The 20,102-nt window shown below is 38.7% G+C and overlaps 1 protein-coding gene across 8 annotated transcripts in view; it reads right to left on the reverse strand.

Annotated features, from left to right (window-relative positions):
- The window catches only part of MTCL1 (microtubule crosslinking factor 1), a 114,010-nt gene that overhangs the window by 82,889 nt on the left and 11,019 nt on the right, over positions 1 to 20,102 (reverse strand). For all 8 annotated transcript variants that reach the window (XR_004953669.1, XM_016120964.2, XM_036229857.1 and 5 more), the window contains exon 3: positions 19,205 to 19,363. Coding sequence is in view for 7 of the 8 variants with exons in the window: in XM_016120964.2 (XP_015976450.2) it covers positions 19,205 to 19,363 (159 nt within the window). In the remaining variant the exon portion in view is untranslated. The remainder of the gene's footprint in view (positions 1 to 19,204; positions 19,364 to 20,102) is intronic.

Below are 20,102 nucleotides of genomic sequence, written 5' to 3' on the forward strand. Positions count from 1 at the left end.
TTCACGTTAAGAATACTTACAAAAAATAACTTTGCAAGAAGAGATAAAAATCTTCTACTTGCTCATTCTTTGAGTTTCCTACTTTATGTGAACTAAGGATAAAAATGCATTTGTAATACCTGTAAATGTGAAGATTTATTATTAGTATACAGAAAAAATCAACTAGAATGATGATATTGCCCTACAGCAAATGGTTAATACACAAACCATTATCTTTTAAAAACTGCATTATTAATAAGCTCAGGGCAGAGGCAGAAAACGGGCTCCTAAAGGTCTCAGTCCGATGGTTGCCCCTGCTGCTGCGGAGACAGAGAGAACAGGAGGTGTTCTAGCACAGGACTGGGAGGCCAGAGAACGCTTTAGCCATGAAATGACTGATTAAACTGTTATTTCCTGAATACTACTGAAGGAGAACTAAGAGAAATGAAAAATGTTTATTCTTTTAGACCAATACATTCCAGTAAGATTTACATAATGGCCGCGTTGGAGGGCCTGTATTTAGTGGATACAGGTTTTAACTTCTAAAAGCTCTGAGACATTTTGCTATTGGTCTCTGTCATCAACTATGCCTGACAAACATTGCCAGGCAACTGGACCTGGACATCAGGTCAATGTACACTGAACCAGACATGCTGGGCCACTATATTCAAAGTGATGTTAAATGTAAGATATGAGGACAATGCACTGCAAGTCCCAAGAGAGATAAATAAAAAGAAATCCACATTAAGATATATCATAGTGAAACGACAATGGTAGAAAGTAAATCTTTAAAGGAACTAGAGGGAAAAGTTAGGTTACCTTCAAAGAATAACAATTAGACCGACAGCGGCTGCAATGACAATAGATACCAAAAATTAATGGAATTGTACTTTTGGAAGTGCTAAAGCAAAATAATTGTTAACCTAAAATTCTCTACTAAATTATCATCGAGAGAACAAAATGAAGTTGATATTTAGATATACAAAGGCCTCCTAAAGAGAGTACTTCCTGCTTATGTTTGCTGAAATAGCACTAAAAGATACATTCCTGAAAGAAGAAAAAGAACCCACAGAAGTAATAACTGAGGTTAGTAAATTTAAGTCTAAATAGCGAAGAAAGATAATTATTTACAATTTTTTTAAAAAGGGAGCCTAAGATTGGAGGAGGTGAGGAAGATAACAATAAATGACTGTCGGCAAGTCACAGTGTCATAGGAGTTTATCTTGTTTAGGAGTATGGTAAATATACTTAAGTATGTTTGTTAAAATTTTCAAAGGCAATCAGTAAAAGAACAGAGAAGGATGTTACTTCTAAATCCACAGAGGAATTAAAAACAAGCCCAATATTTTTGATAGAAGGCAAAAAGTTAAAAAAAAAGAAGAAGAAGAAGAAACAAACAGAAACAGGAAATGTAAAATAAAATAGAACTAAGTCCAATTACAATTTCAATCATGATAACTTTAAATGGAATAAACTCACCTATTAAGAAAAATTCGAATTAACTCACACACAGACACTCAGATTTAAGGTGTTTAAAACATAATGATATAGAAAGGTTGAAAACAAAGGAATAGAAAAATTATACAAGGAAAAAATACCTAAAAGAAAGCTGATGCAGCAGTATTGATATAATATGATACTGACAGCAATATCAGACAAATTGGAATATAAGGCAAAGCATTAACAGAGGTAAAGAATATATTTAATAACAGAAAAAGTACCATCCAGCAAGTTACAACAATCATGAATTTTTATGCACCTAATATAATAATAAAGCAGCAACCACTTTCCCAAACCAAATTCACTTTCTTTATTTTGCTGAAATTTAGCTCAAAAAAGCAACAGATAAGAAAGCCAGCACACTGGTTGGACAGACCTTTGATTAGAGAGAGGGACCATGACCTTGACTTAGTAGCAGTTTCTGTCCTGTAGTTGGATATGAAGCCCTGTGAGGTCTCAATTCTTGCACAGTTTTGAACGTAGTCAAGGCTGTTTTCCTCCTCTAAGAGTGTCCTGGGACTCAAGTCCAATGCTCAGTGTTTAGCCTGAATCATTTAGTATTTGAATCCCTTTAGTTATCCTCTCAGCACTGAAGAATTTGAGGGAGATACCCCAGAAGCTAGCTGCCATCCTGTTAGTGACCTGCCTGGCATCTTCAATGGTTTCTACTCACTTCACCTGCTGTCAGTTAGATTCTGAAGAGAGCTCCAAGAGCACTCACCCTGACAACCAGCCTAAGCCACCAAGCCATGAGGTCTGCCTCTTGCTTCTGGGTACCATCCTTGTTGACGTTCCAGAAGTCGTCTACACCAGCCCCAGTCCTTACATACAGCTGGGAAGTGCCATTACCACAAAACACTTCTAACTGCTTTCTCAAAACATAGCCTTAAAACTCTTTAAATGTTTCTATTTACATTCCTTACTAAATATCATAACAGAGGCTAGTGCAAGAACTAAGCAAAACTTTTTATAATGAATGTCAACCACTCTGCTAAGATTAGTTAGTTTTGCTTGCTTGTTGTTTTTAAGATGAAAGTAAGTCAGCCTGAGGAGCATTTATGGGAATGTCCTGCCTTCCCGGACTTGACTGTCTTGTAGAAGAAAATGACATGAAGGGTGACAACACAGGCAACATTGAGCCCACCCTGCATTATAATGGGGGTTCCTGTTCTGCTGGTGACCTGGAGCTCCAAAGCCACAGTCAGCACAATCCATAACAGCCAGAAGGGTATGCTCCTCAGGTGAGTCGAAGGGGAAAGGGATAGCAGAGTAGGGGAAAAAACTAAGGTGGCAGAGAGGAGAGGAGAGGAGTGAATTTGATGAGTGGCAAGTTCATACTTAGACAGATGAAGATCACTGTCATGTGTATGCTGGAATTTAGCCTCTGATGTGTTTAAAGAAAACTATAATGAATGGACTGGAAGCCACATCGTCACTGCCCTTTACAACTTCTGCAGTCATAAATATACACCTCGAGACTATGAGTAGGCTAACTCACTGGAGCAATTACATGTTGCAGCTGAATCGTCTGGGACCTCTGCTTTGATGAAAAGAGGTCACTCCAAGGCCTCATCTTCCCTAAATGTCTGTTCTGGAAACTCTTATTTTACCCCTCATTAATCTAACCAATCCTCAGCGCTGCTCCTTAGTGGGAAATATTTAGCTACAACTGCAGGGATGCTTCAGACATACCGTAATCTCACAGCAGTGGCCACTGCTGACCTAAAACCACAGGGAAACTTTGAAAAACAAAGATGCCTAAGTACTCCCCTTCCCATGCCCTACCCCAAAGGGTCTGATGTAACTGGACTGACTGTGCCCTGAACATCAAGATTCTAAAAGATCCTGAGAGAATCTAATGTTCGTCCAGGGTGGAGCATTGCAGGGCTAAAAAGTTCAGTCCTTGGCATGCATTTCTACAATCCCTTTCACCACCTAATAAAAGTGGTGGTGCAAGACGCACCTTGTCAAAACCTGCTCTGAGCACTGCTATTCCCTAATCCTCCTGCGAGGGAGGCTCCAAACGTCTGCATGGCTGCTTAAAAGATGTTTTGCAAGAGGCCGAGAGCAAAAGTGAACACGCAGTGCCCATCTTCTACCTACCTCGTTGAAGTTGGAAAATGCAGGCTCTTTTGAAAATAATTAACCAAGCTCTAAAATTCTAGGATTTGAACCCATATTAGTAAGAAAGGAGGCGAGAGAGTTTGCCTAAGGTACTAGGAAAACCTTGTGCAGCCTTCTCACTACCATGTCAAACAAATCCTCCTTCAAGACCAAAGAGCCTGACACTACTGTCAAGGCTAAACGCAGGACAACAGTACCACATGCTCATCTGGTCCACCATGATTTCTCCTCTCCAGCTGCAGGGGCAGGGGATGGAAGTGCAGGGAGTGATGTCCTGCTAACTTTTGTACCTGCTTGTCTCTCTAAACCAGTAGCGCTCAACTGCCCACATCCAGCACATTTGGCAATGCCCACAGACGTTTGTGATTGTCACAAATGGGGAGACTTGTTTCTTACATCTATTGGGTAGTGGCCAGAGATGCTGTTCCACCTCGTACAACACACAGGATAGCCCCCAACTACGAAGAATTATGCAGCCCAAAGTGTCCATAGTGTGGAGGCTGAGAAACCTTGTTCTAAGCAGAATACTCAAAAGTGATTCCTCAAGCAATCCCGACATGTGATGTTTCCATGAGCATTATATTTTATCTGGGTCTCACCACTTAGGTTGACCCTGTGAGTAACCTTGTTTAAAGATAAATCCAAACCCAAACCAAAAATCCTACACAAGAGAACCATTAGAAACAAGCAAGAAACTTCCAGTGTTACTTCAAAAATTAAAAACTAAAAGCACAGCCTGGCCAAGCCCTTCCATTGAGTCAGCCAGTTAGTTCACACGAGAGAATGTTCCTGCTATTCTCCTCTAGTAGAAATATTTAAAGCTCTTGATCATTAAAAATGTTTTAAATACACATATTACACCAAAGCAGACAGGCACTTGTTACCAACAATTATATCATCTTTAAAATGTAATGTTTTCTATGATTTTAAAAAATAATAAATGAAGGATTTTTCAGAAACGATGTTGCTTCACTCATTTATGACAAAAAATTGTTGCCGAGTCCTGTGAATAAACACAGATGACCAAGCATTCCCAAGCCTCTTTCCATCCCCATTCCTAGCTGGTGGTTCAGCAGCCCTGGGAGCCGGTGCCCTGACAGCCCACCACTAGTTCCTCCCAACTGCCCTCTCCATCTCTTGGTGCTGCTCAGACCACAGCCAGATCCCCAGTTAGAAAAGATGAAACCACATGTGAAGGGAAAGCGACTGACCAGGGTCTACTCCAACTGTTCAGAATTAAATAATGCACACAAATATGTATTTGATAAATAAATATTGCTTTGGCTGGTCCACAGCTCATGTCGGCACCCAAAGATGAATAGCATCTCTATTCAAATTACAACCATCTGATGAGTGTACCCCACATTTTCTACATTCCCTTGTTCCAGTAAAACTGCTGTGGGTCACAAGAACAAGCACCCAAGATGTTGGAGAACAAATAAGAACTCAATCATCCACACAAATATTCTTTCAGTAAAAATTAACCGACCTGTACAAGTAAACAACGAGAGAAAGTTCCCTGGGAGAGCTTAGGGTCTCTCTTCTCGCTGAGGCTCACCACTCACCCTTAGGTCAAAAATTCAATTGCTGCTTGTTCAACTGCTCAACAGTAAGACATTCGGTAGGGCTGTATAACATATACACAACTTGATGTCTTTTTAATGCTGAATAATTTTTTATTACTAAGGGAATAGAATAACATGAAAACTGCTTATGTGGCTCATAAGCATACTATTCAATGATGGCCCTCACTTGAGTCAGAGAAATACCAAAAAAAATATACTCAAGAAATAGACAATACCATGTAGTGTTTTCTAAGTATTTTCTATTTCACTAACTTTTGATTCTGTATTTGAGGATAAAAGTTACCTAAATTATCATATCATATATTATATGAATATCACCACTCATTGCATATAAATTTAACAGACTCCAAGAAAATATTTTTTATTTATTCCCACAGCACAAGCTTGATGCAGTTCACTTCCTAGTGAAAATCTAAATTATTCAGAAATAAATGATTGGTCTACATTTTAACTCTTTTTTAAGAAAAGCAATGTGAACACGGCGTCCATTTCACTAAAATTCACAAGTTCCATTCTAATGCTTAACCAGCAGTAGGTAACATATTGAAGTGGTGCCTTTCATGTTATGTAAGATTCCCATCTGCCGAGCAAGGTTGTGTTCAAGGAAAAGGAGAAATGGCTGGATCTTACATCTCTGGGGGAAGTAGGTGGAGCTTGTAAACCAACTGCTCCACACACAGCGCTGCTGCTTCTGATGTGGCCATCCCAAAGGGGCCATCCTCTGCCTGAAAGGCCACCTCAGCACCCACAGTACCTGTGGGTAAGATGCTTCAGGAAACAGTAAAGAGGAGGAGGCCTCCCAGTTCATGGGGAACACATGGGGCATGACCCCAGCAATGGACACCCTGAGCCTGGCTGAATATTCAGTAAGCCACAAACAGAAGCTTCACCCATCACAAACCTAACGGTGATTTTATGACCCATAGTCATTGTTAAAATACTTGACTTAGAATGGAATTACTGATTTGTACTAACTATCCTGAGGTAATCAATTACAGAATCAGAAATTCCTCACCGAGAGTCTTTTAAATAATGTTATGGCTCTTTCTCAAGAAAAAATAAAGATGATAAAACCTTCACTTATTCAACAAATATTTATTGAGTGCTTGATTAGAGCAGGGATGTGCAGACACACATATATATAAGATACAGCAGTCTCTAACATTTTTGGCACCAGGGACCAGTGCTCTGATGAGACTCTAATGCCTGATGATCTGAGGTAGATGATGCTAGTGCTGAGGAGTGGCTGCAAATACTCGTTTACCATCTGCTATGCGGCCCGATTCCTAACAGGCCACAGACTGATACCGGTCTGTGGCCCGGAGGTTGGGGACCCCTGTCCTTTAAGACAGAGATGTGTTCTGAAATGCCATGGAGGGATCAAATGAGATTCTCAGACTGTTGGCTGGCGTAGACACTGTACTAAGAAGGCACTTTCAAGGTTTATACAGGCTGTACTGGTAGAGATCAATGGAATAGAACAGAGAACCAGAAGTAGGACTACACAAATATGTCCCACTAATTTTTGACGAAGGTGCAAAAGTAATTCAATGGAGGAAAGACAATCTTTTCAAATGATGATGCTGGGGCAATTGGATATTTTCGATGGGCATTAAAAAGGGAATTTTCACCTAAGTCTCATGCCTCATACAAAAATGAATTCAAAATGGACCATGGATTTAAATGTAAAACATAAAACTATAAAATTTTTCAAAGAAAAATAATAGAAAATATTCAGAATCTAGGGCTGAGCAAAAAGCTCTTAGAATTGATTACCATAAAAGGAAACATTTATAAATTAAACATCAAAATTGAAAACACTTGCCCTAAAAAACACTGTTAAAAAGATGAAAGACAAACTCCAGAGTGAGAGAAAATATTTGCAACAGACAGAGAAGACAAATACTTTGTGATCTCACTTATATGTGGGACCTGAAAAAAAATAACAAAATAAATGAATAAACAAAGAAAACAGAAACAGGTCCACAGATAGAGAATAAGCTGACAGATGTCAAAGGGGAGATGGTGGGGAATAGGAATTAAAAAGAGAAAATTTAGAAGTAAAGAAAAGAGATAAATAAGCTCTTATGCATGAAAAAAAAATGAACTCTCAAAACTCAACAGTAGTAAACAAATAAACACCAGTAAAAAAATATATAAGCAATTCAATTAGAAAATGTGCAAGAGCCATAGGAAACATTTCAGTAAAGAGGATCTACAGATGGCAAATGTCCCATGAAAAGATTTCCACCATTATTAGGGAAATGCAAATTAAAACCACAATAAGATAATCACCTTTCAGAATGGCTAACATAAAAAACAGTGACGACATCAAATGCTGGTGAATGCTGAGAAACTGGAGCACTCACGCATTAATGGTGGCAACGTTAAATGGTACGGCCACTTTTTTAAAAAAACAAAATATGCGACTATCTCCTGGGCATTTATCCCAGAGAAAGAAAGACTTATGTTCCACAAAAATCTGCACACAAATGTTCACAGCACCTTTATTTGTAGGACCCCCAAACTGGAAATGACCCAGGTGTTCTTCAACCAATGATGGTTAAACACACAGTGGTGCGTCCACACCATGAAGCACTACTTAGCAATAAAAAGATACAAACTGCAGATACACAAAACCACCTAGATGAATCTCTGCAGACAGATGCTGACAGGTAAAAGTTAATCCCGAAAGGTTACATGCTGTATGATTCCAAATCTATAACATTCTTGAAATGACAAAGACCACAGAAATGGAGAACACAGCATTGATTGCCGGGGGTGAAGGATAGGGGTGGGGACAGGAGGGAAGTGGACGTGGCCATGAAAGGTCAGCGTAAGGAAGCCTTGTGGTGATGCAACTATTCTATAGCTTGACCAAATCAAAGTCAACCTCCTAATTGTGATGTCATACTAGAGTTTTATAAGATGATAACGTTGGGGGAAACTAGGTAAAGGATACACGAGATTTCTCAGTATTATTTCTTAAAATTGCATGTGAATCTACAAGTATCTTAATAATTAAAAATATAAATACTATGCTAGGAAGTATATAGGGTATGTTTCTAATTTCATATGAAAATCAGATATATCTCTGGGATATTAGCATGATAGGAAATTTCTTTCTCTATAATTTTCTTTACCTTTCAAACTTTCTACAATAACCATGTAAAGGTTTAATCACATAAAAGCATTTTTCAGAGTTCAGAAAAGGATCTGTGGAAGGTTTCAATGAGGAGGTGGCATTTCTAGGAGAATCTTATAGAATGGACAGCATTTCGCTAAGTAGAGGTGGGAAGCTAGGTATAATCCTGGTGCTATATTGTGTTTTATAAGAAATATATTTGGTCATTCCGATAACCAAAATGTATTTCTTAGATATATTTGATTTTCATCCACAGTGCCTGGCTCACAACTTCCCAAATCCTTGGAATTTCTTAAGCAATAATAGCAATGGAAGCATCCTTTTAGTGTCTTGTCCTTAGGTCCTAAAAAAGCTTCAGAGCCATCAAGGTAAAATGGGTGTCTTGTTATTCATAACAAGCCCTTTCCACCACAACCAGGTTTGTGACTTTTGCAAAGCGTCTAAGAATGGGGACTAGCTCTCAGGGAAACCAATCAAGAGTTGGAACTTTCCCTCCCACCCCTTGATTTCCAGGGAGAAGGGCTAGAGGTTGAATCAATCACCAATGGCCAATAATTTAATAAAACATGCCTATGTAATGAGGCTTCTATAAAAACTCAAAAAGGGGTTCAGGGAGCTTCCAGTTTGGGGAACCAGGATGCTTCTACGTGCCACCATGGTGGGCCCCAAGTTCCATGAGGACAGAACTCCTTTGTTTGGGACCTCGCACTATGTATCTTTTCATCTGGCTGTGGAGTCACATATTTTAATATCCTTTGCAATAAAACAATAATCTAGTGAGTAAATGGATTTCCCCAAGTTCTGTCAGCCATTCTAGCCAATTAATTGAACATACAAAGAAGGTTGTGGGAACTTCTGATTTATAGCCAGTCAGTCAGAAGTATAGGTGCCAGCCTGGACTTATGATTGGCATCCCAAGTTGGAGTGGGTAACTGGAACCTACATTGTGTAGCCAGCTGGTCAGAAGCACATGTAACAACTTGGTCTTGCAACTAACATTGTAAGTGGAAGGAGATCTTATGTGACTGAGCCCTTCACCTGTGGACACTGATGCTATCTTCTGGTAGACATCATCGGAATTGAGTTGAATTCTCAGATATCCTGGTGTTGTCTGAGAATTGCTTGCTAGTGTGTAGAACCCTATATAAACACATTGTGGAATTAGGTCCAGGAACTGTTTCACCTGGGGAAAAAATGGCAGGGACTGATGAGCTGGATGGGAGAGAGAAGGGGCATGAAAGCTCCCAAGGAGCAGGGTGCTAAGACAGGCTGGGAGGGCCCACGCTCACTCTTCAAAGGTAAATCCTGCCCTCCTGCTTCCTATAATTTCCTCAATAGACATGAAAGAAGCAGCTTAATAAATACTTCTGAAAGTAAAAATTAATTGCATAGAGAAGCATTAATGGGTAAAAGAAAGATATAGGTGCCCTTCCTTACCAACCTGTCAGAGCAAGAAACCTTGGAGCTACTCGCTTCTCCAGCAGCTTCCCCTGAAAGATGTTCCATTCAAGCTGGCTCCACAGTGCTCACATCCAGTTCTCACCTGGTAACTGGCCTCTTCCTTCTAAGTCTACAAAGAAAGGAGGAGGCAGGTCTAGAACTATGGTGTGGAGGAGAGAAGAAGAGGAAGAGATTTGCTGGGAGTCAGGAGACCTGGGGTTAGACAGAGCCCCAGCTCTGCTGTGGATGGGCCACCCGAGGGATGGGCCGCCTACTTAAGGCAATTTATGACCCGCCCAGACCTTGGTTTCTTCCCATAGGGAATAAAAAGGTTGGCTAACTCATCTCAAGGATTCTGCTGGCTCTAACGCTCAGTAAGCATGAGGTCTCGGTCTAGGTCTGGCCTCGCATGCCTTCACGACCAATCATAAGTGAGCTGTCAAATATAGTTATTCTTTCCAATGTCCTCCCTCGATCCTCATCACTATTTTCTTTATTCCCAACATAATGGCCACACAAAGTACAAGTAAAATACTCTTTTGTCAACAGAACTTAAAATGCATAACCTAAGAAATGAAAATATTTCAAAACTTGAACCTGGGCAAGCCCTTACCTCCTCTAGCCTCCACCGCAGCTCACCACAAAAAAGCAAAAAGCCTACCCTGTGCACCCCACAGGGCATAGTAAGGCTCAAACGAGATAGACCCACAGGAGAGCACTAAAATGTGCTATAAAGCCAGTCCCAGGACTTTGACTAGCCTAATAGATGACTTCAATATGACTCTGTCTTGATTTTGACAAGAAATGGCTCCAAGGGCACAAGTTCCAAGTGTGAGAATAGACAATGTTAGGCTCTCGCTCATCGCGTGAACCAGCCATTACTGTTGTTCATGGTTGTTTAACTGAACACATACCCTTTTCCTTCTCAGACACCAAAACTGTTCCATTTACAGCTTAAGTATTCAAAATGATGTATGCAAACCTTCCTGCAGTCACTGCCCTATTCCCAGTCCTCCCCAGACTCTGACCTCTGGATTTCCAGGCCTGGTATTTGTTCCTGTGATGACACGGCTCTACTCCAGTCCGATCCCTGCCCTCCTGGGCTAGGCAAAACACACAAGGCCATTTTCCTCTAGATCCCTGTGCAGACACTGCAGGCACACACACACAACTCCTCACGTGTTTCAGTGTATGGGAAAAAGACTTAACAAGATGCCACTGATTCTGCTCCCACTCTCATCCCATTTTACCTCATTATGAACTTGGCAGGCCACGTAACTGGGATATCATTCAGCGCACCAGATATCTGGCTCTCTTCTATTCCCTAGTTAGCCACGCTGTGTACCCCTCGAACTCATGACTAGCAAATGAAACCAAATCCTACTTACTCCTTCCGAGGTGTCCCAGAGAGCTCACACATAAAATGGCTGCCTTTATCCTACATGGCCTGCTGCTCCTACGCTCCCTGTTGGCCAGGCTGAGGGTAACACTCCAACCTACTTCCTGGGCAGCCACTGACGACCTGGTCAGTGTCTAAGAAGATGCGCTGGCAAGAGGACTCTGCCCAAAGATGCTCTACTCTGGCTCACCCAAGCAGATCTTTTTCTTACAAGGGACCATAAACTCTGAAAACATAGATAATATTATTTTATTAAAGTGTAGCACAATAGCAATAAAACCATTTATTATATTTATACTCTTATATTTCCAGACTTTATGGCTGCCTGATAGTTTGAATATAATGACATACAGATAAAAGCATTTTCCCACTGGTTGAGAGAAAAGTAGAAAGACTGTCTTAATCGGTTCCAGCTACTATAACAAAAAGTAGACTGGGGGACTTAAAGAACAAACATGTATTTCTCACAGCTCTATAGGCTGAGAAATCAAATGCCAAGGTCCTGGGAGATTCAGTGAAGACCCACTTCCTGGTTCATAGATGGCCAACTTTTCAATACATCCTCACTTGGTGGAAGGGACAAGGGAGCTCTCTGAGGTCTCTTTTATAAGGGCACTAATCTCATTCATGAACGCTCCACTCTCAAAACCTAATCACCTCCCAAAGGCCCCACCTCTTAATAGCATCTCACTAGGGATTAGGATTTAATATGAATTTGGAAGGGATACAAACATTCAGTCTATAGCAGACGCCTACAGAGAAGACAGAAAGTAGCAGCTATAATGTACAGAAGCCATGCAGGAGTCAAAAAGGGCCCTTAGGTAAATAAATGAGAGCTGGTGAGTAGCAGGGTGGAAAGAGCTAAACAGAAAGAGAGGCAGGGACGAAAGTGCTGAGTCATGAACTGGAAGGCAACCAGGGTTACTCATAGCACCAGAGCTGCTACTGGGAAGATTCCACTGAGCCCTGAAGGGTCACATCCTGTTTTGGCAACACAGCACACTGAGCTATGGTGAGCCTTTCCCCCAATAAAAAGCAAGAATTTATACATACGAAAAAGAGAATGCCCTAGTGTCGGAAATGCATAACATATTGAAAACCAGAGCAGTTAGCACAAGGTATATGTTCAGTGTTGTGGTATAGGAGGGAATGATGGAAATTATCAAACACAGAAATAGGCTCTCGTAGCCAAGGGTGTGACAAGAGGCCTCAATGAATGCACCCAGGCAACCCACTGAAGAGATGAACTACATCTCTTCAGTGGGAGGGGGAGGGGAAAAGTTAACTTCTTCTCAGAACACTGAGTGTTGGCAAAAAAATTTCCTTTGAAGTATAAAAATACCCTAAGCTTAAGCCACATGCAAGCTTAATGTTCAATTGACACAATCCATTTGGTATATAACTTCACAAGTCAAAATTAAGAAGTATATTTGGACTGATGGTACTACCAAGGCCTCTGGAAAAGAGCAACACAAAAATTCTCTCTAGAAGGACATTTCAACAAGCGTCAGAATTCCCAGTAAGAGCTCATAATAAAATCCACTTCGAGTGAGAGTCAGCAGATGTGACAAACAAAAGTATTAGCAACACCAAGAATGGAAGATAACAGAACTGAAAGAGATTATGACTTTAAAATGCTTAAAAATTTAAAATAAATAGATGAGGGAAAAAAAACATATTATGAAAATGAACAAGCAAATTTTAAAATTCCAGAAACAAAAGGTTTTCTCATGGAAATGAAAACCTAGTGGATAAATAAAATTGTATTTAAAAAAAAAAAAAAAGAGAGAATTAACTTGGACAGGAAATGAAGAAATTATCCAGAATGTAGTACAGAAAGAGAAAGAGATTTTTAAAAAAACAGCTTAGGTAAGATGGCCAATAAAATAAGAATGGCCAACATAAGATCCCACATAAGACTAATACAAATTCTAGAATAAATGCAGAAAATAGGGACAAAACACTATTCAAAGAGATAATTTCGGTACTGAATATTATTCCAAGAATGAGAATTTTCTATATTTCACGAAAGACATAAAAACTTATATTGACAAGTGCTGAGCAAAATAAAAACAAATCTAGATATATCTGATTAAAACTATGACATAACAAACACAGAGAAAACCAGGAAGTAAAGAGAAATTATCTACAAAAATGAAAATTATCTGACAGCAGACCTATTAATAGCAGAACAGAGCCAAAAGACAATAAAAATATTATCTTCAAAATATTATAATTCTATGTCCAACTAAAGACCTTTCATCACTGAGTATAAAATTAAAGCCTTTTCAGAAAATACAATTTACTAAAAAAAACTACGAAAGGATAATTAATAGATAGATCAGTGAGAAGGAAACTAACTTAGAAAGAAGGAGTAACACTTAAGAAGCAATGATAGCAGATTGGTAAACATGCAAATAAATCTAAATAAGCAGTAACTATTACATTAGTCAACTGGGGAGAGGATGATTTTAAAAACAAAACTAAAATGACACGAAATAACAATAGTATAAAAACAGGAGTCGATTAGAGTCAAAGCTTTCTAAGATGCCATATTATTCAGAAGAATGGAGGTAATCGTTAGTTTTATACATTAAATGAAATATTCATGTAAAATATGTAAGAATAATGATTAAAGTAATAATAATAGAATGTAGAACTTCTTAACCAACAGAGAGAACATGAGAATTAAAAATTCAATCAAAGAGAAATTAACATAAAAAAATAGAAAAAAGAAAAGGCACAGAATATAAAGAGTATTTAATACAACAATATAATAATTGACGCAAACACATCAATAACCACAATAAATGTAAGTGGAAGTTTTTTAAAGAAAGATTCTCTGATTTGATTTTTAAAAAGGTAACTATAGTCTATTCATAAGACATACACCTAAAACATAATGACACAGAAATAGAAACTAATAGAATCACAAAAAAGCTCTATCAGGCAATACGAACCAAAAGAAATATTACACAGATGATAAAAGCAGACAAAATAGACTTTACAGCGAAGAGTATTACATTAGAATAAAGAGTTCATTACCAAATGATAAAGGAAAGAAGTCATCACAAAGAACAGTTCTAAATCTGTATGCATTTATATTCAAAACATATAAAGCAAAATTTGACAGATAACAAAAAGAAAATTTAAATGCAAAATGATAATGGGTGATTTTAACATAACTTTATCCCAAATAGATATATTTAGAAAACAAACAAAAAAAAAAAGGATATAGAAAATTTGAAGACAATTAACAAGTGATCTGATATATTTTTTTCCAAGTTGCAGTAATCTACTAATGGACTATCAATCAAACTTATAACCACATTAAAAAAATAAAACTGAATAGAATTGAAAATATTAGATGTATCCCATATGGCAAAGATAAGCATTATTTTGTGAAACCTTTATATTTATATATTGAGTGATGATATAAAGTGTACTTCTTGCTGTGAGTTAAAGTTTGAAAATCTTCAATCTAATGGATTTAAATTAAAGCCTTCACCCCCAAATTGCGGAATACACATTATTCTCAAGCACTCAAGAAATATTTACAAAATCTAACCATTTACTAGGCACAAAAGAAGTCACAACTAAACCCAGAGAATCAATACCATATTCTGAATAGTGTTGAAAGATGTCCCACAGGAGCTATCTGACTGCTAGTTGGTCCCCTGAGGCTCCATTCAAAAATCTTGGGGGTGGGTGGGTGAAATGAATGAAGGGAGTCAAAAGGCACACACTTCCACATATAAAACAAATAGGTCATAAGGATGTAATGTACAACATGGTGACTATAGTTCATAATACTGCATCATATATTTGAAAATTGCTGAGAGAGTAGATCTTAAAAGCTCCATAAGAAAAACAAAAATTTTGCAACTATGTACGGTGATTAATATTAATTAGACTTATTGCAGCGATCATTTGCTATATATATATATATATATATATATATATATATATATATATATATAGCAAATCATTATGTTATACACCTGAAACTAATCTAATGTTTAATGTAAATTTTACCTCAATAAAGAAAACAAAACATCAACCCTAGTTTCCTGGAGTGACCTAGAACATGTTTCTGTCCCTTGCAAGTAACTTAGCTATTTATTATTTGTGTCAAGCATGTAATAAGTACTTGAAAATTTTTGATAGAAAGCAATATCGCAGAATAGAAGCACTTTGGCAATCTTTGGGAAGTTGAAACTAAGCTAAGGTTAATCATTTTCAACCTTTTGAGATATTCCACCATAGACAAAGTTAAGTACTAGAAGAAATATACTCCCTCCCCTCAAAAAAAGACAAGAAATTTTCGAGCTTGCACAAGTGGAAGGGTGTATGGGTGTTTGGGTGCATGGACCATAGCGTGAACAGGCACAGGAAGTAAGCAAGCAAGCTAGCTAACAAGAGGGACAATTCCAGATGGGTTAATATTGCCAGCCTTCTTTAACTACCTCATCTGTCAAAGGAGAAAGTGACTTTTCCAAGACACTCGTCTATGAGCTCAAAGAGGACAGAGGACATAGTCTCTTCTTACTTTTCTCAACTGCCTTTTATTTCACTCCAGGATTTACAGCCATGGGGCAGGAAACCCAGCTGGGGCACAGAGATGGACCAGGTAGGAAAGGTCCCCTGTGTCATGCTAAAAAGTTAGACAATTGGGAACTGAGGCAAGTTTGCTTGTTGAAGCAGGAAGTAACAGTCAGATTCAGGGGGATGCAGAAGAGAAAACAGAAAAGAGAGAGACTAGAAGTTGTGCATACAGTATCAGCCCTCAAATATTCATTTGAGAGGAGACTGGTGAAAGTATGGATAGAATACAGAGAGTGAAAAAATTTAATTGAAGTTAAAATTAACCGTTTTAAAATATACGATTCAGGGGCATTTAGTACATTTACAGTGCCATGTGACCATCACTTCTGTTCAGTTTCAAACATTTTCATCACCCAAAAGGAAACTCCACGCCCATCATGCAGTCGGTCCCCCTTCTCCCGTCTCCTCAGCCTCTGAAAACCACTAACCTTGTTTCTGTCTCTACAGATTACCTAGACTGGATATTTCCTATAAATAGAATCATACAATATGTCTGGCTCTTCCTTAGCATATTTTCAAGATTCATTCATCTTGTAGCATATATCAGTGAGAAAGAAAATTTCTAAAACTGCAAAAGCAGAACAGCTGAACCTAACGCACACGGCAGGCAATTGAGGGTGGGGAGCAAGAGAAGTAAGGACAACGGCCATCACATAAGCCTGGGTGACTAAAGGACAGTGGCAGCAGCGACACAAATGGAATGGGAAAGTCAGAAGAAGGTACAGTAGGGACAAGGGTGACAAGTCTGTTTCTAAACACACTAAGTTTGAAGTGCTAAGAGAAATCCATTTTGGGGAGATCACCAGGCAGCTGAAAATATAGTCTGCAATTTAAGAGAGAAGCCCCAGCAGCAGCTACAGAGGTGAAGAGGCAGGGACGTGAGCTTACTGTTCTCTGAGGCCGAGCGGTACATACACAGCTACAACTACTTCTGTCATTTAGACACAATGCACGAACTGTCCTTGCCTTTTTCAGAATGTGATGCATCCATTTACAAAACTTCAGAGATGAACAGTATCGAGCCAGGCTCAGGAGAGAGAAATATTATCTTCACCCTAGAGCAAAACTCATGTTGTATTTTGTTCGGGCTTTCAGAAAAAGAACCCATTCACGGAGACCACAGCTGGCATTTTCCAATAAATATCTCCAACACTTGTGAACCTTATCACTGGGTCCCATCATTCTCTGCTTCCAGCATGGTCTATCAGTGTCTAACCCTCCTCAGACTCCTGTCAGTTTTATGATTTGTTTAGAAGTCTGGTGTAAATATGCGGTCCCACCAGTCTGACTGTAACTCTGGAAGTAAAATACTCATTGGTGCCCATTGAGCAATCCCTCTCTGCGTAATTTTCACCCACAAAGGAAGGGAGGGGCTGACCTTCCACCTTCTCTCCTCACATTCATGCCTGAGCCAACATCACAGGACTCTGAAGACCCTGGCCTCATACTTTTCTGGCTTTGAATGGTAAGAGCAACAGTAATCACCTCTTTCCCCAAAGCGCTATTATTTATGATCTAATGCCAAATCCTACACAAATCCATCTAAATCTATACGGAAGAATTTTCATTTGCTTAAAATATGTGTATTTATTTACTTATGTGCATGTAATTTATGTATTTATACACAAACATACACACATATAAAATTTATAAAATATACTTCTAAGTTGTTTTCTATACCCTTGAGGTCAGGCTCAAACCAGAAATTTTGAGAAAAGAAAGCATTATGGCATACTTCCTAGTAAACTTAGACCAAAGGAAAAAGAGGGAAGTAAATTAATAGGAACATAAATGCAGAGATAAGAGAGCTACAATCAGAGGAGAAATTCCTCCAGTCCTGGGGGTAAGTACGTGTGAAAGTTAAGGGGCAAGGGGTTATTCAGGATGAAAAAATGTTCTCACAGACTATCTCTTCCTCTGTGAAACTCAAAGAATTCCCTAGGCAAGCTGTGGTCACCACAGCTCCATATTCTCATCCTTCATTCACTCCCTCACCCAGCAATACCCAATGACGCACGTGTGCCAGGTACTCTTCTAGGTGCAGAGACCCCACAGTGAACTGGACAGACAAGACCCCTACCCCACACAGCTCAAGTTCTAAAGGGGCATTAGTGAAGGAGGATACTGATGAGCGACAAAGAAGTAAAACATACCAACATTTTTAGATAAGTAGTGACAATATACACATAATTTACCCAAATCAATGTGTCAGATGGAAAGACAGATAGAGATAGCCAGGGTGGAGACAGGAACGACTCGGTGTGTGAGTACTGAGGAGAGGGTGTCTGACATGAAAAGTCAGTAGGGACCTGAAGATCAGAGAATGAGCTGTAAGCAGTGTGGGTCTCTGGAAAGAGAAGGTTAGGAGGGCAAGCTCAAGGTCAGCATGTAAAAAAAGAGAGTGACAGAGGAATCATGGAGGTCGCAGCACTGGCTCCTTTGCTGTAATTTGTTTAATTATCCTCGTGCCAAAGTGAACTATAAACACCTTGAACACCTGTGCTGCCATTCACCAGCATGCCCACCGCCTCGCACAGAGCCTGAATTAAGTTGAGTAGATGGACAGTGGATGGATGGGGAATGACTGGGTCAATCAGGAAGCTTAGCAGAAAGAAAAGCAAACTACTAAGTGATGCTTTTAACAGGTAATATACTGGTTAACCATCATCTGAAAGCCTTCACCAACAGTTCTTAATTTCATCAACATGCAGCCTATTTTGCAAGAAAATACTCAGCTTTAGTCTTATAATGGAAGTCAACAATAGAACAGCATTTGCATTACTGTATGCAAATAAATAAAGATATAGATATACATGTACGTGTTCATGTATATTCATCTTCTAGACCACTTTGCTAGGACACATTCACTCCTTAAAATAATAAAAAGGAATCTATATTTAAATCATATTGGCTGAAAAATAAATATAGGTAGTATGCACACAACGTGTATTTACACAGCTTTAACAGACAACCATAACATTTTCTAGCTCATTGGAAGAGAAGACTCTAGAGAAAAAAAGCTACCACTTAATGCTGTATTCTAGTAATAATACACCTTATTTGGACACATAAAAAATTAACATCCAGCTCATCTGAATGGAAATTATAAAAAATAGCTTTAGACCAGTGTTCAATGAGCCTTTTCTGTAAAGGACCAGATAGCAAATATTTTAGGCTTTGCAAGCAACGTACAGCCTTTGTCACATAGTTTTCTTTGCTTTTTTAGGTTTATTCTGTGTGGTGGTAGTGGTGGTGGTGATTGTTTTACAATGCTATTAAAAATGTAAAAATCACTCTCAGTTCCCAGGCCACACAAACAGGCCTTAGTCTGCTGACTCCTGCTTTAAACCGCAATAAGAATGGGACACTTAGAGTCTCAAGTGGCTCACAATTAAAGGGAGAAATCCCCATACATCTCCAGATTACCTCTTTCAGTCTCTCCACCTCATTTTGAAGGGCCTGTTTGGATATTTCCACTTCAATCATCTTTTGTCGGAGAGTTTCATTTTCATCTTCGGCTTTAGAACGCTTTTCCTCCACAGTTTCAAGTTCATGGTGCAATCTAACAGATACATCTTTGGCTACCTGCAGAGACAGTCAACAGGATATGAACCTTTCTGTGTCCACAGGCTATATTCGAGTAACTTCCAAGGCAGACTAATTAAGTGATATTGTATTACACCAAAGAGCAAAGATTTTGGCAAAATTAACAAACTTATTTTTTGAAAAGGAAGATATTAGTTTAAAATGTGAAATCTACATTATGCAGGAGAATATGACTTTTGTGGATTAAAGGACCCGCTTAGGATGGCCCTACTTCCTTACAGAATATCACCAAGAATGTTAATTCTGCCCAGGTGCACATGCTTTAAATAATAATTAGAAAAAAAAATACATTTCTGTTCCCTGAGGTAATACTAAGCCTACCTACTTAAAAAAAAAAAAATCTGTATGCAGTAGATGTTTAATGTAGTCAAGTTTTAAATTGTCTTCTGTGGTAAAATATTTGAATGTTGAAAGCAGTTAAATATTTTTATTTTCCTAAAGGAAATGAGAGATTTTGCAACAGAAATATAAATCACCCTTCTATCACATTAAATGACATTTTGTTAGTGGTTTACAAATTTGATAGAATTACAAAGGTTCCTTTCCTGTTTTCATAATGAAAGGCTAAATGGGGTTTCATAGGTACTCCCATAGTAAGGAAGACGTTATATGCATAATTCATCTCTAGATGAATGATTTGATAATCAGGGCATAAGAGAAGCCATGCTACCCATGGAGAGAACAAATGGTTTCAAGTCTGGGATTTCTTCACTTCATT

This window comes from Rousettus aegyptiacus, unplaced genomic scaffold (genome assembly GCF_014176215.1).
Source record: "Rousettus aegyptiacus isolate mRouAeg1 unplaced genomic scaffold, mRouAeg1.p scaffold_m13_p_12, whole genome shotgun sequence".
Lineage (NCBI taxonomy): Eukaryota > Metazoa > Chordata > Mammalia > Chiroptera > Pteropodidae > Rousettus > Rousettus aegyptiacus.